Source organism: Danio rerio, chromosome 12, assembly GCF_052040795.2.
Source record: "Danio rerio strain M-AB ecotype USA chromosome 12, GRCz13ab, whole genome shotgun sequence".
In the NCBI taxonomy this organism is placed as follows: domain Eukaryota; kingdom Metazoa; phylum Chordata; class Actinopteri; order Cypriniformes; family Danionidae; genus Danio; species Danio rerio.
Genome location: NC_141032.1, coordinates 28813197 through 28836756, shown reverse-complemented (window position 1 = coordinate 28836756; position 23560 = coordinate 28813197). Strand labels below are relative to the sequence as shown.

Sequence of the window (23560 nt, the reverse complement as noted above, 5' to 3'; positions counted from 1 at the left end):
ACCTGTAATACCTTCTCTGCTGATTACAAACAATAACTCCTTTATGAGTCTAATAGCAGAGTCACAGTTTTCAAAAAATAGTTAAATTAGTTTAGTTGTGTTTTTTGTATTTTATTTTCCATTAAATGTATATCTGCATCTCGTATAGACACACACTCTCCTTCTTGCCCCCCTTCCAGTGCCATTCATGTGGATAATCCACCCAGCATCCCAACCCTGACTACAAGCTATGTCCATGGCCTCTCTTCCCATCCACTGCAGTCCAGTACTGTGGACCAGTGTCTTCAAGCTACAGTTGAGCGTTACCCAGACCGTGAAGCCATGGTTTTTGTGCAGGATGGAATACGCAAGACCTTTGCTGAGTTTTACCAAGACGTGAGTATTTCTGCTTCTGGCTTTTCTAGAGTATACTGGTTGGAGAACTGACGCTCCTCAGTCATGGGAAAGAGGAAAACCACATTGTCAAAAGGGCAGTGTGTGGAATAAGGTATCTTGACCAAATCCTAAAATAATATCATTAAAAAAAGTACACATTCCTAAGCAGTTTTTTTATTAATCAGAGCTAAAAATGCCTTTACCACAGATTCCATGTGAAACATGGAGTTAAAATAGATAAACTATGTTGCCATTTGTGTTCAACAGGCCTATTTGTTTGTGTAGGATAGAGTGTTCTTTATACAGGTCAAAGATTAGAAGACCCATTTTGGTGTGTGCATCAAATAAAATGTCCAAAGTGAATTTATATAGAAAGTTATAGTAAAGTGTATCATGTTTTATACAATGCTTTTGAAGAAAATTCTAATGTGGGTAAGATAACTTTCTCTCACTATTCAGCTTTAGAGATCTATTTAAATATCACTGTAACATGTAATGTAAATATAACAGTGTAGTTATTCTGATCTGAGGGCTGTTGCACAAAATGATTTGAACAAACTCTGGGTTGCAGGTTGACATAACCAAACAACTCCTACCTGGTTAAGTTTGGGTGGTTTCACAACACTCAAAATAAACATAAGTCTAGATTTAACACTAAGTGTAAAATGGTTTAATGTGGATGCTGGGAGGTGCTATATGCTGTTCTGATCGATCCAGTTTGTTTTGTGATCTTTAACCAAATCAAACGATCAAAAGCAACACAAGTTATGGACCCTGACAACTCTGAGTTTGCTCAAACTAAACACAAATATACCTGCAAAAAACTCATATTGGCGCTATGCGAGAGGCCTTTGTACTTCTTAAAAATAAATAAATAAATAAATAAATATGTACTTCTTTTAAATCTTAAATCTATATACTCATACTAAATCTATTAATTTTAAATGATTACAAAATGGGTAAAACCTGGTTTGAAAGTTAATAGCAAAGTGGAAAGATTTAAAATGACATTTAATTAACATTTTGGGGATGCACCCTGATCTTTAAATGGCTGGTTGGCATTTTAGTGGATGTCCAAGTTATGATAATAGTGTAGGATTATGTTTTTTGTGTGCAGAAAACACATTCTAATGTACAGGGAGGGGGGAAATTAAGTTGTAATGCATATTTATAAACTACTTCTCATCTTTGACCTACAGTATATACTGTAGTTTCGTGAACCGCAACCAAGAGTGTCAGTCACTGAGTGGATATAAAACCTTTTCTGGGATTATCCTGCAATAATTTTGACCTTTCTTACTCATTAAATCATTGTCAGGATAACACTGAAGGCAAGATTTTGTTGTAATTGCCTGAAATGAACAACCTGGCACAGATAGGTGTTTCACGTGTGGTTGCTCTTTGGGTTAAAGTGTATCAATGTTGCAAGAAGTTAAATATTTACAGAGGAGCAATAATGCATTGCATAGCATAAAAAAGGTTAAAACAAACCAGTGTCATTAGTCTCAATACAAGTTTTCAGTGCGGATACTCCAGTTTTTTATAGTGCAGTGTGTTTCATTTTATTTTTTTGGAGTCTACAAGAACACATTAGCGTTTTACCTCAGCACAAATGTGCATATTTTAAACCAGAAAGATTATTTCTGTTCTTGACAGAAATATAACAGTTCCCATCAAAACTCCCAATGTTTAAGTGTTGGAAAATATGTACATCATGCTACTTTCCAAGGGGAAAAAATTGTTGTGGGGTTGTGAAACAGATTAACAGATACTTTTACCCAAATGAGCAACAACGATGTATTTAATATTTGTAATTGGATTAGTTTACATGGGAAAAGTGAAGAAAAACTATTCTCTTATAATACATAAGTAAATGAACTATGCGTATCATTCTAAAAAAATAAAGTAAATCATCTGATCACTTTCATCTACGAGTTTAGAGATATTAACTGTAATCTCTGCAACCGCGTCCGACAGTGGGTTTGTGGTTGAGCTTGGCTTAGCACCATCGGGTCATGTGTAAGCCTCTTCATGGCTGGTAAACTGTGTTTTTTACGTGGCATATTTTCTGATTGCCTCAGAAAGTAGTCATCTATGCTCACAATGTAGAACTCTAACTCTGAGCATGTAAAAATGTAACCTGCTGAGAGCTTTGCAATGAAATCTGACAATGTGACACTACACAGAGCCTTTTTTTAAGCTGCCATCTTGAAACCTGCCCATTTAAACAGTTTCAAGTTACAACGGGTTTGCTCACTTTTTTTTTTAAGTTGTCAGATTTTCACTCTTAAGGTAAAGTAGCTAATGACTTTTTGCAGTGTTTGTACAAAAAGTGGTGATTTTATCAAATGCAAATCTGCAAGAGTGGGTGTCTTAGATTAACCATAAACTTGGAAAATATGATGTGCTAATGTTAAGCAATTGTAATGTCTTTCAGTGTAAAAAATGTGGTATATATTTTGATTTCAGGTGGAAAAGGCTGCTGCGGGTCTGCTGGCGGCTGGGCTGAAGCGGGGAGATCGATTAGGGATGTGGGGACCAAATATCTATGAATGGGTACTGATGCAGTTTGCCACAGCTAAAGCAGGGATCATTTTGGTGAGCGTTTTTCACCGTTTTGACTTTGGTTTATCAATAATATTGAATTAGCCTGCTAAAGTGGATTGTGATTGAACAGGTTGCGGTGAACCCGGCTTATCAATTGCAAGAGGTAGAATTTGCTCTCAGAAAGGTAAGTTAATGTTTATACATGCACATAAGAACAACAAACTATCAATGTTCTGGACTGTTTTTGACTTTTTTGGCTTTATTTGCAGTAGATTAAAAACTAGGTCAGATTTATATAGAAGCCTGCGTTTGAGTTTTAAGGTCTGAAATGAAGTGACTGTGAATTAAAAATTAAGAAATTGAGGTAAACTTATGAGAATTAAAGTAATAGTTCACCCAAAATTGAAAATGCTCTCATTATTAACCCAAATTTTTCACAAACCTGTTGAGCACAAAAACAAATGTTGGAAAAATGCTGGTAACCTGTAATCAATGACCTCCATAGTGTTTGTTTTGTTCTTCTATGGAAGGAAACGGTTACAAGTTTCTAACATTTTTCAGAAAATCTTCTTTTGTGTTCAGCAGAAAAAAGAAACTCACAAAAGGTAAGTAAAGTTTCATTTTTGGGTGAACTATCCCTTTAAGATTGCATCATTGAAATACATGGTTGGACTGTGGGAAATAAAGTGTCCACTGTGAAAAATGAAAGGGATAGTTCATCCAGTAATGAATATTTTGTCCTAATTTAACTCTTGTGTACTGTTCTACTTTACAACACTTTCGTTATGTTTGTGGCTGTTTTTACCCCATTGACTTCTATTATAATGACATTTTAGATTGCAAAGTCATGACAGCATATAATTGTGCATTTTTGATTGTTGAAGGTTTTCCTTGTTGAGAAGAGGTCAAATGTGTTATTTTATTATTTATCATCAGTTGGCAGCATTAACCATCCAGATAGGCCTGTGCAAAAAAGTTTCTGTCTTTTATATGGAACTCTATTGACAAAAACAGCAGATTATAGTGTGTGTGTGTGTGTATGTGTGTGCATAAATACACTTACTATGTTTACTAAGTCCTGAGAGCTGAGCTACTTATTTTGATTTTCTCATACATATTAAGATAAGTGCGTAAATGTCTCGCTCTTTCACATGCACACACACACACACACACACTATTTTCCATATATAAAGCAGAAACTGCACTTTTTTTGCATTGCAACAGATAATCAACCGTAAAAATCAAACATGTTACCTCTTCCCAACAAGGAAAACCAGAAACAATTAAGAATGCATGATTATATGGTGTCATCATGGCTTCGCTATTAAAGATGTCATTTTAATGGAAGACAATGGGGTAAAAACAGCCACGAACATAATGAAAGGGTAGTAAATTTGCCCAGAGTATTGTTACATTTTTAAAAATTGAGAGTTTTCAAAATAAGGGTTGTCATCAAAAATCATTCTATTGGCTAAAACACAGTGAACGTTTTGGCCAAATTGAGACTCAAAATCACCCCAGAGTGGATAAAATAATCCCTAGCACACAAAGCTTCATACCATCCATACCATCCAAAGAATATTTTTAGCTGAAAACTTGGTCATTTTTGTCTTTAAGACTTTATAAAATGCAAGTCAGTGGGAGTTAAACATACAAAACAAAATGAAAATAGTAGATAAAACGTATTCATGTTCAGCTTTTTTGTAACTGTTTGTTTGGCTAAATAATACCTTTTTATAACATCTAAGAGCCCTGTACCTAATCGACCAACCTGAACGTCTTTACAATAGGCTGAACATTACCTTTTATCCATTCCATTGCCAGACAGTTCAAAGTGCATTCATTACAGTCTGAAACACAAGTTTTGAGTGTACTTTAAAAAAAAAAACCTTAAGTGCTGGATGTCATTGACTTGCATTTTATAAATCACCAAAGACAACATTCTCAGCTAAAAAAAAAAAAATTCTTTAATATTCTATTGAAGAAACAACTAGCTTCATGTTTCATTTTTTTTAATTGAGCTATTTTTTTCAAGTTATGTTTGTAAGACAGTCACAATATATACAGATGTAAAGTCACATAAAGTCCCAAATTTATTTAAATGAAGTCACTATTTAGATATGTACAATCATACTGTGAGATTTTAAGTCATAATTATGAGAAATAAGAGTGTAGTTGGCTTCATTTATACTCAAATAGTCACATTTTTTCAAATAGACAACCTTTGTGCACTATTAATGGCTGAATGCTTCTTTTAGGTGCAGTGCAATGCAGTTGTCTGCCCAACTAAATTCAAATCCCAGCATTACTGTGACATGTTAAAGCAGCTTTGTCCAGAGATGGAGACTGCTTCACCTGGAGGAATTAAGAGTTCAAGGTACCAGTGATATAATAAGACAGATATACATAATCAATATTAAGGACTAGAGGATGATTGAGCTGCCATTTTGTTGTTTTTGTTTTCTTATCAGACTTCCAGACTTGCATACTGTGATCGTGACTGACAGTCAGCAGCCAGGATCTTTCCTTTTGAAAGATCTGATGCAGGCAGGAAGCAGCCAACACTATCAACAACTTCAAGACCTACAGAAGAAACTTGTTTGCGATGATCCCATAAACATTCAGTTTACTTCGGTACTTATTCCGGGCTTATTTGTTTTATTTGTACAAAGCTAAGTGTGTCATTACTGTTCCACTTTCACCATTATTATATTACAATGTTTAGTTTTAGCAGTTTAACATTCAGACATCCTTTTTGAATGGCAGTTGAGTGAAAATTCACTCCATTGGTTGAGGTAATGTTGTTGCTTTTGAGTGGACAAACAGAACATTTTTGTCCAAAGTTTTGAGTGATAACATTGAAAGTTTTTTTAGAGATATTACTTAAAAATGTTAGCTCTGAAGACAAAGTTTTAAATAAACAACACATTTCAGCTTTATATCTGGTTGTACAGTCTATTAAAAAAAGGACAGTTCACGCAAAAATGAAAATTTGCTCACTTTCAAGTGTTGCCAGACTTGTCTCTTTATTCAGTTGAACACAAGAAGATATTATGAAGAGTGCTGCAACCAGAACCATTGGCGTCCATAGTAGTAAAACTGAAAATATTATGCAATCCAGTGATTTCCAGTTTCAAACATTCCTCAAAATATCTCCTTTTGTGTTCAACTGAAAAAAGAGACATATTTAATGGTGAGGTGGGCTTGTATGATGTAAATGTAAAATATTTGACAGATTTGATTTTTAGTGAACTGTCCCTTTAAAATACCACAAGTGGAACACTCTAAAGGTATTGTAACTGTGTTGTATTTTTATGATTCTTAGGGAACTACTGGAAAGCCCAAAGGAGCCACTCTATCTCATCACAACATCGTGAACAATGCTTATTTCACTGGCATGCGCATTGGCTACAACTGGAGGGTGGGTGCTTGTGACCAACAAACAATGATAATACAGTGAAAGCAGTGCTTGTTTCTATAAAATGGTCTTTTATCTAGGGGAGTCTGAGAAAGCTGATTTTTACATGATGCCATTATCTCTAGTCTAAGAAGACAAAATGCAGGATATTACTGTCCACAGAGGGTGTAATATAGCTGTTTGTGAATCAGAACAGTAAATGTAATTGTTCACCAAAATTAAATGTAATTATTGTTCACTAAAAGAAAGTACAGCTTTGATTTGGGAATTGCCTGAAACAAGTCATCTGTAATTTCAGTCATACTTTCTGCACAAATCTGTTTAGTTTCGTAACAAATTTGCTTAATTCCAGCCTTTCCATGAACATCTACTTGACCTGCTTTCAAACAATATACTTGTATCTAAGGCTAATCTAGAACTGACACAGACCAGATAGTTATGTTGTGTTGTTGGCATATCAAGAAGATGCTTTCAGTGATGATCTCATGAACATTTCATGTATTTAAGGATATTTTATTTATTTATTTTTACTCTGACTCTGCCAATTCAGTCAGACAATCACAACCGACTTGTTCATTTGACTAATCAAGCAGGCCAAAAAAAGCTCTTAGAGAACTGGATTCTTTAATAAATAATTGTTTAGACATTTCAAGAAAACAGCTGAGACTATTATGAGGAAATTAAAATGTTTCTTATTAAGTCTTATTAAATCTTTATTTTTAGTATGTTTAATATGTATGTAACTATAATACGTTTGCAACTTCACTGTCTTTACAGAAAAATGTGAGGATATGCTTGCCGGTGCCCCTGTATCACTGTTTTGGCTCAGTGGGTGGTGGTGTAATCATGGCTTTGTATGGCACCACAGTGATTTTTCCATCAACCGGTTATGATGGACGTGCCAACCTTCGGGCAATAGAGAAAGAGAAGTAAGCTATTATGAAAGTATGTGTATATAAAAATATACACACACACACACACACACACACACACACACACACACACACACACACACACACAAAACTAATTAGTTTAGAAATTAAGTTGTGTAATAAAAATGATACGGGGAAAAGTATGGAACACGTGAAGAAAGGGTGGTGTAAAAAGGCAAGGAAAGTCCAGACAGCAGCTGAAATCTCTCACTAGTTAGAAAGCAACCCTTGTCAGATACCAGTGTAAATTAATACTACACCTACATTACCAGGATAATTAAGATTAAACCTGTTTGTGTTTTTACCAAAATCTGGGTCAATTTAATGTTAACAGCTCTATAAATATATTTACCAGGAAAAATCATGGGGTGATTCACTGTGCGCGTGTTCGCGTGTGCTTGTGTGTGTGTGTGTATGTGTCTGTGTGTGTATATATATATATATATATATATATATATATATATATATATATATATATATATATATATATATATATATATATATATATATATATATATATATATATATATATATATATATATATTTTTTTTTTTATTTATTTACTTTTTCTTTTTTTATATTTAATGAATTTGTGAGTTTACAACTGTCACACATTTGTCCTTTGCCATAGGCAAGGCAAGGCAAGGCAAGTTTATTTATATAGCACATTTCATACACAGTGGCAATTCAAAGTGCTTTACATAAACAGGAATAAAAAAGACAAGTTTAGGAAAATAAAATGCAGACAATAAAAATTATTAAAAACAGATAAAAACAAATTAAAATGAGTTAAAATAGGTTATAAAAGAATGAAAAAGAAAACGAAAAACATAATAGTGCGATCTGTCGGACGCAGCACAGTGCTCATTCAGTAAAGGCACAGCTAAACAGATGTGTTTTCAGTCTTGATTTGAATGTGCCTAATGTTGGAGCACATCTGATCATTTCTGGAAGCTGATTCCAGCAGCAAGGGGCATAGTGGCTGAAGGCAGATTCACCCTGCTTAGACTGAACTCTTGGAACTTCTAGTTTATATGATCCTAAAGATCTGAGTGATCTGTTAGGTTTGTATTCAGTGAGCATATCTGTAATGTATTGAGGTCCTTGGCCATTTAGTGATTTATAGACCAGTAAAAATACTTTAAAATCTATTCTGAATGTAACTGGCAGCCAGTGTAGAGACCTGAGGACAGGTGTGATGTGCTCTGATTTCCTGGTCCTGGTCAGAATTCTGGCTGCAGCATTCTGGATGAGCTGCAAGTGTCTGACTGTCTTTTTGGGAAGGCCAGTGAGGAGTCCATTACAGTAATCCACCCTGCTACTGATAAAAGCATGAACAAGTTTCTCTAAATCTTCACTAGAAACAAAGCATCTGATTCTTGCTATGTTTAGACAATAATGATAAATCTTGGTACTTTGTTCCACGTCTATCGGACATACTGTACTGTACTGAATATATATTGTCATAACTAAATTACAAGGAACATAAAGAAGACAGCAGTGTATAATTTAGGTAATGTTTAAATGTCATATATGACATGCATAAACGAAGTGTATACAATTGAATACAATTCATTTAATACCATTGACACAAACTGTTTAACCAGGTGTACATTTGTCTACGGTACCCCCACTATGTATATCGACATGCTCGGACAGCCAGACCTGGCCAAGTTTGATTTGTCATCAGTTCGGGGTGGTGAGTCAATAAAATGTTTTTATAAAATCTAAAGTGTTGCTAAATGAAAGTTATCAATTAACTTATACACATTTGTCAAGGAGTACATTGTGCACTTCCATCAGTATTTTGCTAAGATGTAATTTTGTGTACTGTCAGGTATTGCGGCTGGATCTCCTTGTCCTCCTGAGGTCATGCGTAAAATCCTAAATGTCATGGGTATTAAGGAAATGGTGGTAAGTAGTTATTTATAATAAAAAAATGATTTCAAATTCTCTGATAATGATTGTCCAAATCACTAGAGGGAGACAGAGGTTTCCACATTACTGGTTTAGCAGCAGTTTTGGCAATATTTTCTGTTATGAATTGAACGAGCTCAGATCCACTCAGTTTATGGAACTTTTATTCTAGCTTTCATAAACGCATTCATTCTCTTCTGATAAAATCAGTGTGTTTAGTTGACTTGCCATGCATCTTACATTCCATACATCAAAATTAAGTGATTTAAAAGACAAATTTGATTAAAATACACTTTAAACAGTAATATTGAATGTTTATAATAGCAGTTTTCTAGTTTAAGTAGTTTTAACGTTGATTTTATTCAGAAATTAAGTTTGTGCTCATGAGACATTTCTAATGATTATCAGTTAAAATGCTGTTTAATAAAGTTGTTCGAACTAATATATATATATATATATATATATATATATATATATATATATATATATATATATATATATTGTATGATTCATAAAAACAAACATTTATTAGAAACGCATATTTTTAAATATCTTTTGATCAATTAAATGCATCTTTGATGAATAAATGAATTAACCTATTTTCAAAATCTCCAAACTTCTGAACGTTAGTTTATGTACAACCATTGTTTGTTTTCAAAAGTATTGTTAAAGGAATAGTTCAGCAAAAAATTTAACTGTAGGTGTTTAGGTGTTTTTGGAATATACATCTTTCTTACATACAATCAGGCTGTCAAGCTATAGAAAGAACCAAACACTACCTTTTTAAAAATAAATGTGCTTTATTGTGATTGATAGTTGCATATTGAAACTTCGACATTCACAAAACCTTTTAAATTGCATAAAAGGTTCTTTATAGTTGAAACAGGTTCTCTAGATTATTCAAACTTCACACTAAGAAGCTAAATATTATCATTTTTTGCACAAACTATACCTTTAAAAACAGGGTATGGGGAAAGTAACAAAATCTGAACAAATATCCAGTTGTACTGATGTTTTGTTCCAACTTGTTAGTGGATGCAGTGTTCTCATTCTCTTAAAAAAGCATTACTACTGGTGTTTTATATGTGTTTTATTAAGCATAAAATCATTGTAATCACAAATTAATAACAGTAGACTGGAGAACATCCATTTGTCTTTGTAATTTTACCTGCTCTTTGTAAATCCTCTTCTTCTGTGGCAATTGCATCATCCTTCACATCTATTTTAAATACAGCAATTCCTATAAACATAATGTGCTTTTGATAATGACTGGCTGCATATTGTACCTCTGTAGAGTGTTTACATTGCATTATACATGGACATATGGAGTCCATGCTTTTTTTCCTGGCCTATGTTGCATATGACTTAGGTCAGAGATGTAAGGAAAGAGGTCAGGTCGGGTCACATCTTGAATATGTGTCAGTTTTAGTCACGGTCAGGTTAGGTTTATGTTTACAAAGGCAGAAAAATTCCTTGCAAGAAGTCATGATGAGACATGTAAAGCCAAGGATGAAATGCTCTGTTGTGCTTATATATGGTTGTCTCATTTTAAGTGTTTTAATAATCGGAGTTTAAAATGAAATCAGTCGAATATATCAAGTTCAGTCTGAATGTCCAGTCTGTTCAATCTAATAACAGTCTGCTAAAACATATTTAGATGTTTTGTGCATCATATTACATTTACAGTATATGCTGAAAAATACAATTCTGATTTCATGTGAATTTAAAAGTAGAAGTGTATATAATTAAATTGAAATGCTTTGTCATGGAGTTAAACATTGTTTCAAAATCGACTTCAAACATTTGGTCAGGGTCAATTAAACAAATCTGTTGCTAAATAAAACAATACAAATTAATTCCATCATTTCTCGTAAGTCAACTTTTTCTGCTTTGTAGGAACTAGTCCTGTCCTAATGTTAGATTTGTCACCAGGATATTTATACATATCATTGCATATTTAGAGTTTGAGGCATATTTTCTTTGCGGTGTACACAGTTGCTCCTTCTGGGTGTTTCATTAATGCCTGCGAAAACATATGTATGCTATTCACGTTATATACTATAAACTGAGTCAGCGCATCTATATGTCACACAAAAAAAAGAGTGAAAGAGGAAATAGACAGTCCCAATGTTGAAGGCAGCATTTCTTTCCCTTTTCTACACATTGAAGTCTTGACACCTGGACAGGCTTCTTATTCTTCTCCCTGTCCTCCTGAGGGAACACACAAATATAGAGTGCCAAGTTCAGTTTTGGACTTCTGATGTTCTGGACATGAAGCCAAAAATGGAAAAGTACAAACAAACTAAAGGACAAAGAGATCAGCAGAAACATGAAGGATAGGTTGGAAAAAGCACAAGAGACAGTATTTTACCACAAGGCAGTTGGCCAAACCCATATCCTGACCATGATTATAGTATTACCATTCGCGCTTTCATGTTGGAAGAGGTAGAAACACTTACGGTTTGCATTAGCCTCTCAATTCTCTGTGCAAATATGCAGAAGTTACGGGAAGTGAGCATTTTTCGGATGAATTGTTTATTAAATTGCATTATCATGTAGAATTTAGAAATACTTGTTATTAGTGACCCTAATGGCCATTTAGTGAACTGCAAACTAACTTATTTCTTGTACTTCCCCTCATATAACACAAATGAGATGTTTAAAAGCTACAAGTTGGAAATGCCTTTGCAGAAATATGCCAGTAACAATCATCATTCACTCTGCTGAGAGTGACGTTTAGATGGGAGAATGTGTTGCATGCTTTTCTCTAACAAAATAAACACACACTAGAAATGACAGCAGAAAGAAAACAACAGTTAAGGAAGCATCCTATACTAAAATCTGATCATCTGATTAAAATTATAATCAGAGTTGAGGAAAGTTACTATTGAAAGAAATCCATCACAATATTGAGTTACTCTCCAAAAAAGTAGCTAGTTGCATTACTTAGTTACTTTTTATGCTAAGTAATCCATTATGGTACTTTTGTGCTACTTTTTCTTACCTGGTTGAAGCTTGACCTCTTTCAGAACTTGTAGTTTTGTTTTGTTTTTTTCCAAACACTGATTATAATGGTATGTTTTAATTTGATCCTAAAGTATAACTGATGAATAATAGAGTATAATAGACGCAGAACAATTTATACAATACAATACAATTTAAAGATATAAGTAAAAAAAGTGTAAACAGAAATTGGTGTAAAATAAACTTTTTAAACAAAAGAGTTGACAATAACACCAACTGTGTCTTATTTCAGAGGTCTAAATCTAAGGCTCTTTTAAACGCAGCCTCTGCATCCTTCGTTTCCCAGGTAATGAAGGACACAAACGATGGATCCTCCGCGGCCTCAAACGTCCCAACATTCATTGCGTGCTGATAATGCCAGGACGTTTTTAAAAGAAAACTCCGGTTTAAATGTATAAATTGGGTTTATTTTCTTAGATATCTAAACACATAAAAAAAGAGCATGACATGTCTTACTAAAGAGTGATTTTATAGTCAGTTTGCGTTTTTCTATGGACATGTATGGATCAAAGGAAATACATTTCCAGCTTCTGTATATCTTGTTTTGCCTTCAGATCACCTTAAATAAGTTTTAAAATCACTTTGAAAAAAAGTCATTACAAATTTTATCAGCGCTTATTAACAGCAGCTGTTACGGTGGCCTAGTGACAAGATCTGTCCTCAGTAGGCTACATCGTCTTGTTTCAAAATGCTCAGTTTAGCCTGTGTGGACTTCCAAGGACTCAGCCTCTGAAGTGAGACACAGCTACTTTCCACCATTTTGAGCTTTAGCTTTAGCAAAGATGCTAACCTCAGATGAGGTACCACATGGCATATATAAAACAGAATTGAATGTATTTTCATCTTATTATTGCTTTTAAAGCATGAAATGAGAGATTCAGTTAAATATTACAAGAACTGAGTTTACATATATATATAATGACAAATTAATTAAAATTACAAATAATGAATCTACTATTGTATCCTAAATAGTTTGCACACAGCTGAAATCTTTTAAAGTGAGTTACAGACTTTTCTCTATCAGTGCTTTGAAGAATGTTATGCCTCTATAATGTATGAAGCAGTGTTGACCAGAATGCAAGGACAGACACAAAAAATTTATTAATACTGATAGTAATAAATACAAATAATATACAAAATATAGACATTTTATGCAATTATCTTAGTAAATAAACTAAAGAGATAAAAATTTGGCGTAATTATATCATGGTAATTGAAGCTGAATGTATGATTCAGAAGGCTTTAAGTTAATGTTTTCAAGACAAAATGTCTACTAATACACATACAAGCATGATTTTTTGGTCATTAATAGAATTTGCATTATGATTCAAAGCTGCTTTATTTAAGTTAAAGTACTAAGTTTTATTAAATATAAAGTAAGGTTTATTAAGATGTCGAATGTACCTCTAAGTACTGTTGCTGATCCCATCCTCAGTGGTCTCTCAGGGTTTTTGGTAGCACTTGAGTAGGGAATCTCAAGAGTGTCTCGGGATGAAAGAGTCTTTCATAAGGATCACGGAAGAGCAGTGCATGATGTCTTGCTCCATTCACCACAGAGAGCCCTTGAGACTACTTATTTACCGTTTTTTTCTTCTTAATTTATTTATTTTTGCAAATCATGTGGAAAGAAACTAGTTGTCATATTGAGGCCTGTGATTAATGTCTCGGTTTTTTGATTTTAGCTGCAGCCTCAATCCTGTGGTCTCATTTATAAGACTTCTGTTGACCACATAAACCATGTTTGGGTTTGGATATTAGCCCTCAGGTTTGGGTGTGGGTCTAAAACCTGCAGGACTTTGTTCGGGTCTGGATTATGGTTTTATAGTTTTGAATAAACCGGTCTGGGACATTGCGTTCAGTAAACAGTTAATAGATCATCATTTTATAGTTTGACTTCTGGTTTCTGTCCTAAACAGTGATTTTAGTCCCTGCACTCTTTTTTTTATTGTTTTTTTTAAAGAGCAGTTTAGCGGGTTATAGACCTGGATGTGAATATCCTCTGGTATGATTGGCAAACAGTTTAGTATATTTGCAAATTGTAAATTCTTTGCTTCTACAATTAGATGCCAATGTGAATATTGACCAAATTAATCAGCAACTGTTACTGTTTCAGTTTGGGAAGGTCATTTTTGAGAAAATGCTTCTGACAGTAAAGTAGAGAAGGACACAGATATAGTCTCTTTTTTGCAGAAATCTTATTTTGAATGATATCTTCATGAAATTTGAAATATTCCTGAGGCATTTGGCTTTCAAGGCATATTTTTCTTGGTCATTACATGAATGTTTTCCTGTGTTTGTATATGGAAAAACAAACCTTTAACACAATACATTTTTTTGTCATTACTTCATATTGTATAGCTTTTAATATTTTTGGGAATGAAACTCCAGATGGACCATAGTAAAGCTCAAAGTGTCTTCTTTCTAATGATACCTAATTTATGCTTGTAACTCACTGGGGTCAAGAACTGTTACTATTTAAATTTGGGTACTTGTAGGTGTAAATCTCTAAAAGTGCATGCTGGCTAAGGACAGCTGTGTGGACACGTAAACATCTGCATGTGGTTTGACAACCTACATCTTTCCTTGATGGACACTGCTGTGATCTATGTTAAAAGTCATAAAATATAAATATGAAAAAACTGACATATCAAATCTATTTTAAAACTATAAAAACAACTGTAATTGTTCTGATGTGACATTGCTTTTGTGCCCAATGTAATCTGCAAAGCATTGCCTTTTAGTATTGGTCTAACTGAAAATCCTACCCACTATGAATCCATGTGATAGTTCTTATATGTAGTCTGGAACTTTAGTCTGGAACTTTATTAAATGTAAAATTAGTTTCTTAAGTTTAGTATTAGTCTTATCTAATGTTTGGATTTATTATGTAAAAAGTGGCTCTTCTCAACCTTGCTTCAGTATGAGCTGTTTTAGGCAATGAAATGTCGAGAACAGTAACCCATGATTTTGTCATATTTTCATTTCACAAATCAGTTCATGATCCCTTTAAATTCTAGAGTAAAACAAATAACCTTTCTCAGGTGTGATTGTGTTGGCTTGTGTTTTCATGCGTAATGATTTAAATTATACGCTGGCAAAATGTTGTTTTAGCTACTATCTTCATATTTTTTTTTTTTTGTTAGTTTAGCTAAATCATCTATGGGGTCTATTTTATTTATACACATGTAAATATTTATACATACTTACAACTCTGGTTACAGACACACAGTCAACATACTTATAGAAGCACCTAGAAACAGCCTTTAATAATACGTCCACTGTATGTACTGTATATTTACGCTCTAGAGGACATTAAGAAAACTTTTTTTTGAACAGCATATTTGGAATCTACATTTTTACAGCTGTCAATCTTTAGTATGTGAGAGTGGAAGTAGCTCACCATCTCAAAGTCGTGTCCCCTTCCTGGCCCTCTTTGTTTTTCCCTTGCAGCGGGTGAAAGCAGTGCTGTCTCTTATTTGCTTTCCTTTCTGGTTGGCAGGTGAAGCGCAAACTGCATCTGGGCGATTACGAGTAGTGTCCATCCATCTGCAATTCCAAGCATTTAAACCAAGTCTTATCAGCTGCTGTATAGATAAAATATATGGGGTCTTTAAAAGAATTAATAGGTTAGTAGAGTGAATGCAGATATTGTACAGCAATGACTAAATAACCATATGGATATTTGTTAAAGTTATTTATAGAGTGCATTAGTGCCTACACACTTTTTTTTGAAAGTGCTGGTATCAGAAATATGTTTTTATATTCATTTTTCCATAGTTTGTATATAAAAAAAGGCTTTGTTGAAATGTTTTAAGCCAAAAAAAAATAAAACAAACAGTGCTTGAAAACAGTCAAAATTAGGCAAAATTGTTACATAATATCATAATGCCTACTGACTATTACCTACGGATGCACCGATCTCGATACTTGGATCAGCTATCGGTTCGATGCTTCATATTTTTGCTGGATCGGGTATCGGCCAGCTGGTACCAATCCAAATTCGATCTTGCACGTGCGCTATATTCTGTGTAATTTATAAGCCAACAAAAGCCATGAAGGTGGTCTATTATAAGGCACTAGGAATTGTCATGTAGGCCTACCATATAACAAGTGTTCTAAAGCCATTCTGTAGTTTAATGTGAAACACAGATGAATATTCAAGTGGTTAAATTCGTGTTCAGTTCCGTGCTTCCCATCGCTGCGCCTGTCAATCATTTTTAATTTATTCACAATTCAAATTGCGTGTCGCGCTCATGACAACACAAAAATCTTTCTTTAGAACTATTTAGTCCTGTTGATATAAGTAATCAGTGGAGAAATGCATTTAGTTTTGCATTACACTGGTTCATTTTGACCTGCAGCAAGGAGTTCATTACTGTTTCTAAATCATGTTGCGCTGTTTCTGTTAGATCAGCAGACTGATTCACAACACTGGGGTAGAAAAGGTTATTACTTGCTCTTTACACACAAAGTAGGCCAAAGTTTTTTAAGTGTCCACAGATACCTGAGTGCTGCACGCTGTCTCAGTAATGCATCAAGAGCTTTATTCACGCACCGGCTGATGTGACCTGCGCCGCTCTGTGAAAATTATTCTTACAATGAGTTTCTGTGCTCTCATCCTTCTGAGTTTATTCTTCTGAGGGGAATACTTTTACTGCTGTGAATAGTTTGTAAACCATCATTGTGGTCAAAGTAGTTGATTTAAATCAATAAAAGTGAAACTGCTGGGCACAATATGGATTGTCATTAACAGAAAAGGGAATGTTTATTAAGTAAAACTGGCCTCAGAAAGTTTAGTTTAGTCTGCGTCAAACATGCAGGAAAACATCAGGCTTTGCTAAAAGGCTGGTTATTTATACCAATGTTTAGGTTCAGTAGTGGTAGCCTATTACAGATTTCAAAGAAAAATATTAATATTAAAAAAGGAAACATAAGCTGGACCACAACAGATCAATGTCATAACATCTGTCATATACAATAGGCCTATAGGTCTGTTATTTTTACTAAAGAAGATTTGAGTTTATCACCAGAACTATTGAAACTGTATTATGCTTAAAAAAAAAAACAACAAAAAAAAACTGTGCAGTATTCGGATCGGATCCGTGTCGGTCAGTACTTGGAATTTTGGTATCTGGATTGAATCGGTTCCAAAAAATGCATCCCTATTATTACCCCAGATTTAGACTATAGTTCCTAGTCAAAAAAGCCTAAAAAATGCAACTTAGTTTATGATGTAACTGTAAAAGAGTCAATCATTAAATTGGAAAATTGTGCAAACTGTATTTTTATTTTTTCATTTTTTTTTAAGTGAGATGCTAATGGTCTAATCCAATTCAGTGATTTGTGCTAAGCTAAGCTAAAAGTGCACGACCCAGAGATTGGCGGAATAGATTTAAAAATGGTAAAACTCAACTGTTTAAATCTACGTGACTTGTAAACTGGACCTATCCGTTTGTTAAGTCATGATGCATGAATAACTGTTTCTATGTCCAAGCCGCTATTTATTTGAGTTAAGAAAAAATTTATTTATGACCATTTGTTAGTCATATCACACATTAAAGTGAATTTTATATACAATCATGGTGTACACAATGTCTCAAATATTTCACAAAGTCTCTGGACATGAATATTTTAACAATTTCTAAAATATTAACCACTTTCTGGGCATCGGATAGTAGGCATGGATGGATACTGTGATGGTGATTTTTCGAAAATACTACATCGCTTTGTAAATGTTTATCTCCCCATTCTGTTTGATGGAGCGCTTGGACTAGGAAGCCGTTTCATGTGACGTCACACTTAACATTGGATTAACAAGCAAAAGCAGAGTGTTCCTTTAAGTATTTTTAGAGCATAGGAAGATTGACTTGATAACGTTATACATAATGTTTCATGGGAGTGGATGGAAGTAAAGATCTTTTGGCACACTATGCTTAATGCTGTTTTCGTATTGGTGGAATTTTCATATGTAGACTAGTGCACAACTTCTCATTGTCATCAAAAAACTATTATATTGTTATATTAAGTGTTACACATTGTTGTTTCTTACTTTCTGAGGTTTGTTAATGGGCAGGTGCAGCTCCAGGGATTGTTAAACAGAGTGATGTTTTGGATGGTGCTGAACTCAAGGCTGTTTGGTAGTGACCTCAGCTTGTTGTTCTCCAGATGCAGAGATTTGAGAGCCGTCACTCCCTCAAAGGCAGCATTGGAAAACTAGATAGGGGGAAAGGACAGATAGATGTGTGAATATTATGAACATCACAACATATGCATGTACTGTAGAATATATTCAGAATTAACATTCAAAGTCACTTTTAATATCTGAAGGAGACACGTGAAGGCTGAACTGAGGGCTTTTTTTCCCCTCATGAAAGGCCTTTCTCATGACTTCCAGGGTTATGTAAACCTGTCTGCGCTCTCCTTGCAGCCCTCCATCAAACTTCATAAGGATTTGTAAGACTGCTAGAAACTTCACCAAGGTGTTAGATCTGCTCGGTGTCTGCTTTATAGGAGGATGACGACGGTTGAAGGGCTTGAGACATTGTAGAGACAGTGTGTGTGGGTGTGTTATGCAAGCATAGAAAAGATGGACTTATTAAAGGGACGTTTTGGAAATTTCCACTTGGAGACGTGGAGAGTTTGGTAATTTGAGGCGATGGATAACTTCCAGCTTAGAAGGGTTGATTTCACGTTTTCTGTCTGTCCACTTCTCCATCAACCTTGCTCCTCTGCCAGAAATGCTCGCAAAGGGCTTATTTGTCCATTCAAGTAAAGCAACGACAGCCTAAAAATACTTCTCTTCATGGGCCACGGAACACCCTGTGACTGTTTACCCGTCTGCTACCCCTTACTGACCTGTTTACATGGTGCTCGGAGCAAGAGGAAAAAACACGGGACTCAAAATAACATTTTTCAAGCAAATAGGCCCTAAAATATCCACACGTGAGGGGTGAGGGGTTATTTTTTCCTTTTTCTATCACAGAAACAGCATTGACCAACTCCATGTGGCTGAGGCGAGGCAATGTGCTATGCATTACATAATATTAGGGATGTAACGGTATCAGAATTTCACGGTGCGGTAATACCTCGGTATGAATGGCACGGTACGGTATTTATTGAATAATTTACAGGAAAAACAAAACTAATGAAAAGACTCGAAGTCTTTGCCAAAAGTGTTTATTTATCTTAGCACTGAACATATCAATGACATACAAATTAGCCATCTATCTGTAAGTTTCGAAACAGGAACTTCCAATTTTTCCATTTTAATAACAAAAAACTATTAAACCATATAAAAAAAATAAAGTTTCAATTTAGTATTGTAGAAATCACTCACCCCTGCAACAGAAAAAAAAACCCTCTCATTTGGGACTGAGGTTTCTGTGACAGAGAGATATGATTTAGCCAAGGTTGACAGCAGTGGGTAACGCTGTGCATTGTCTTTCCACCACTTGAAAGGACAAGCCATGAGTGAAATAGAGGTCTCTTTCTCTGTCTGCATCAATCTAACAAGTGTGCTGTGTTCTGCAGTCCCCATGACTGTTTTTAGTCGTATATTCCGACTTATATTTCACCACAGTCTGGCAGTGCCTGCATACTGTTTTTTTCTTTGTCTGTCACCTTTTCTCCTTTTTCATATCTTTTTAGAAAGAAACCGAAATGCTTACACACATCCGATTTAAAACCCGCTTTAGGTTCGATCATTTCCAGCTCTTTTTCTTCCCCGCTACTAGCAGCACCCTCCATTTCCGCATTACTGGATCTGTAGTGACAACAGACCGCAAAGGATGATGGTCACGCCTAGGCTGATGGGAATTGTAGTTCCCGCTACCTTCTGTTCGCTTCATTTGCCTAAGCAAACTTTTCAGAAATATAGTTTTATTGAGTCATGCGCCTACGGTAATATTGAAAATTACTATTGCGGTATGACAGTATTTACAATATTGTTACATCCCTACATAATATAGATTTTTTTTAAATAATTATAATTTCAATGCAATTTACAATGTTATTTTTTAGTTGAATAACTTTTATTTATCTATAAATGTAGTGTATGATGGGATGAGTGTATGAAATGATGCATCAATGCAGTGTATAAATCAGTCTAGCATCAGTCCATGTGCAGTGTATTTGGAAGTCAGATCAAAGACAAGGAAAAGATAAATGTATCTCTTAAATGCTTTCATTAGCCATTTAGTAGTCCACAGGGAAATATCCTGCTGATATAGCACATGTGCATCCTTACATAAAGGACATGTGACTTTTTTTAAGGCCTGAAAGTATGAAGGGAATGAGCAGAATATCATAAGTCTTATCGAGGCATTCTGGAAGTTTGTCATTGCAACATCTTCTAAAATATTAAATAATCAAATTGATCCAGATCCTAAAATTTAGATTCTAGGTGATATCAGTTCACTTCAATTGATCTACCACAAAAGCTATTTTATTTTGCTTGCAAGCACTGCAGCTAAAAAATGTATCCTTTAAAAATGTAAATCTGATAACCCCCCTTAAAAAACACTGGATCAATTAGCTTTTGTACTCCTGAGAAAATATTGTATTCTGTCAGACAAAATTTAGGGCCCTTTTCTTGACACATTCCTGCAGGCACAGGACATCAACGCGACGTCATAATGACGTTGTACCCCGTCGTGGGGACGTTGGATTTTGTTTGGAAATGAAAATCAGGTGGACGTCAGAACTCAACGTCAGGTGGACATCAATGTCCAATGTGCAAGTATATCAACGTCTAATGTTACACCATGACGTTATGTGGACGTTATCACTGACATCTATCAGACGTTGTATTTTGGTCACTTCCCAACACAACCTAAAATCAACCAAATATCAATGTAACTTGACATCGTTATTGGTCTTCAAAGTAACGTTGTCCATAGACGCTGTCTAGACATTGAATTTTGGTCACCTGATGCCACAACCTAAATCTATCCTAATATTAATGTGTTATGATGTTGTGTGCCTGCTGGGATTAACTCTGTTAGACTTTAATAATTGATTATTTCGTATAATTATTGTTAGTTTTGTTAGTCTTTTTTTATGTTGTTCTTTCTTTCTCTTATTTTATGCTAATTGTTTTAATTTAATGTTTTATCATATTTGTAAATAATTTATTTGTGCATCATTTCTAGAAATGATTGTTTTTATTTATTATTACCATCAACCATTTTAACTATCTTTACGGAACGTCAAAATGAGAAATGTTTTGGCAGAATTTGTGACAATTATACCTTGTATGGATGGGGGATGGCGGGGTGGATTGTATTTGCATTTATTATTTTTTTTTTTTCTTTTGCTAATTTAAAACAAAAATCCCAATACTTTGTATTCTTACATTTTACATAATGTTATGTGACATTATTATTATTATTATTATTATTATTATTATTATTATTATTATTATTATTATTATTATTATTATTATTGTTGTTGTAATAAAAAAAAGTCTTATTGAAATAAATTGTGTAAATCTCCATCAGTTTTTCAGACTACATAGTTGATTTAGTCTGAACGAATTGCAGGGTCACACTTTACAATAAGGTTCATTAGTTAATGTTGATTAATGCATTTACTAAGATGAAAAAACAATGAACAATACATTTACTACTGTATTTGTTCATGTTAGTTAATGAAAATACAGTTGTTCATTGTTAGTTCATGTTAACTCATGGTGCATTAACTAATGTTAACAAGCATGGACTTGGATGTTAATAATGCATTAGTAAATGTTCAATTATGATTAATAAATGCTGTATATGTGTTGTTCATTTTATTAACTAATGAACCTTATTGTAAAGTGTTACCAATTGCAGTATATTGCCAAGGTCTGCTTTGTTGAGATGCAAAGCTCGTTTGCCAATGCCAAGCTTCCAAAAAATCCAACACTAGCAAGCAATTATTTAGCCGAAACTTTATAGTCCAACATTTTATTCAAGTTACCGGCAGCATCTTGATTTCTCATGTTTTATTTGACATTTTTAACAATGCAAAATAATTGGTGACTGACTTACCTTCTCCAGGCTCATGTCATTTAGATGGAGCTTCTCCATGTAGCGTCCGAAGCTTCGGAATGCATGGTCAGGGATGAGGCTGAGAGGGTTTTTGGAGAGGTTGAGTTCCTCCACAACACGCAGCTTGCTCATAGCCGGGAGAGGGTATGTGGACAGGTTGTTCTGGTCCAGGGTTAGAATGGCCAAGTTCTCCACTTCATCAAGAGAACCAGGCTGTATGGAGCTCAGCTCGTTGCCGCTCATATAAAGCCAGCGGAGATCCTTAGCACCTTTGAAAGTACCAGGCTGCAGCTCTCGAAGCTTGTTGTTGTTGAGCTGCAGGATGAACAGGTTGATCATGGGGGAAAAGATGCCCTTCGGAAGGCTTGTGATTTGGTTGCCGTCCAAGTAGAGATAGGTGAGTTCTGTTAGATCCTCAAAAGCACCGGGTTTAATGGTGCTGATCTCATTATCAGACAGGTAGAGGTAGATGAGCTTGTTGAGCCCTTTGAAAGCCTGGCCGGAGAGCTCTCGGATCTGGCAATGCTGCAGGTGCAGAGAAATGAGCCCTTTCATCTCACTGAAGCCCCCAGTTGGTAGATTCCCCAAGTTGTTGCGTTGCAGGTTGAGGAGACGCGTGGCTTCAGATATGCGAGGGATCTTCTTTAGCCCAACATTGTCACAAATAACATGCTGCAGGTCCCCATGGCAGTGGCACTGGCTTGGGCACTGAGTTGGAGCTGCAAAAGCAGTGTGAGCACAAAACTGTAGACACACTAGCACCAGTAAGACATGAAAAGTGTACATGTTGAGCTTATTGCTGTCTGGATGTTTGGTCTGGTTTCTGCTTTACTCCGAGAAACTGTGGCGGCAGGAACATATACAGACAGCTGAAGTGGTCCACACAGCCTCAGAGTAAAGAGAGGGAGTGTGTGGGAGAGCAGAGCGAGAGGGCTGGAGGTGAGCAACATAGAGAGAGAGAGAGAGAGAGAGAGAGAGAGAGAGGTATGTGTGTCAGAGAAAAGGAGGGAAGGAAGCTGAATGCAGTAGTGTTTATATTACTGTTCTGCTCTTGACTTGATGTTAAAGTTTTCTCCATTTTCAGTTTTGTCAATAATCCACCTCTTCAAACTTAAACTAGTTCTTCTCCGCCAAACTTGAAACGCATGAATCTAAGCATGGTCTGAGATTACATTGGTTGTTTCGGCACATCATCATCTACTGGTTATTTACATCTACTGTTTTTTATTCTTATTTATTTATTGATTTATTCATTTTAATTATGTCTTTAAAATTTGTACCCAATTTTTCCTGTCAGTTCTTTTGTACAATGTCATTGT

The 23560-nt window shown here is 34.9% G+C and overlaps 2 protein-coding genes and 1 long non-coding RNA gene across 5 annotated transcripts in view; 2 read left to right on the top strand and 1 right to left on the bottom strand.

The window, feature by feature from the left end:
• Window positions 1-23560, top strand: part of acsf2 (acyl-CoA synthetase family member 2) — a 40970-nt gene that overhangs the window by 2405 nt on the left and 15005 nt on the right. For all 3 annotated transcript variants that reach the window (XR_015503586.1, NM_001045419.2, NM_001139438.1), the window contains 9 exons: window positions 180-375; window positions 2845-2973; window positions 3053-3106; window positions 5181-5299; window positions 5394-5556; window positions 6248-6343; window positions 7118-7269; window positions 8880-8971; window positions 9110-9186. Coding sequence is in view for 2 of the 3 variants with exons in the window: in NM_001045419.2 (NP_001038884.2) it covers window positions 180-375; window positions 2845-2973; window positions 3053-3106; window positions 5181-5299; window positions 5394-5556; window positions 6248-6343; window positions 7118-7269; window positions 8880-8971; window positions 9110-9186 (1078 nt within the window). In the remaining variant the exon portion in view is untranslated. The remainder of the gene's footprint in view (window positions 1-179; window positions 376-2844; window positions 2974-3052; window positions 3107-5180; window positions 5300-5393; window positions 5557-6247; window positions 6344-7117; window positions 7270-8879; window positions 8972-9109; window positions 9187-23560) is intronic.
• On the bottom strand, window positions 9970-23100 carry chad (chondroadherin). The gene is given in 4 exon segments (NM_201063.1): window positions 9970-11400; window positions 15614-15759; window positions 18263-18426; window positions 22242-23100. Coding segments are annotated over 3 exon segments (1092 nt in total). The 5' UTR covers window positions 23028-23100; the 3' UTR covers window positions 9970-11400; window positions 15614-15617.
• Window positions 11917-16944, top strand: LOC147834486 (uncharacterized). The gene is made up of 2 exons (XR_015504195.1): window positions 11917-13422; window positions 13475-16944. It is a non-coding gene; the product is annotated as an uncharacterized LOC147834486 (long non-coding RNA).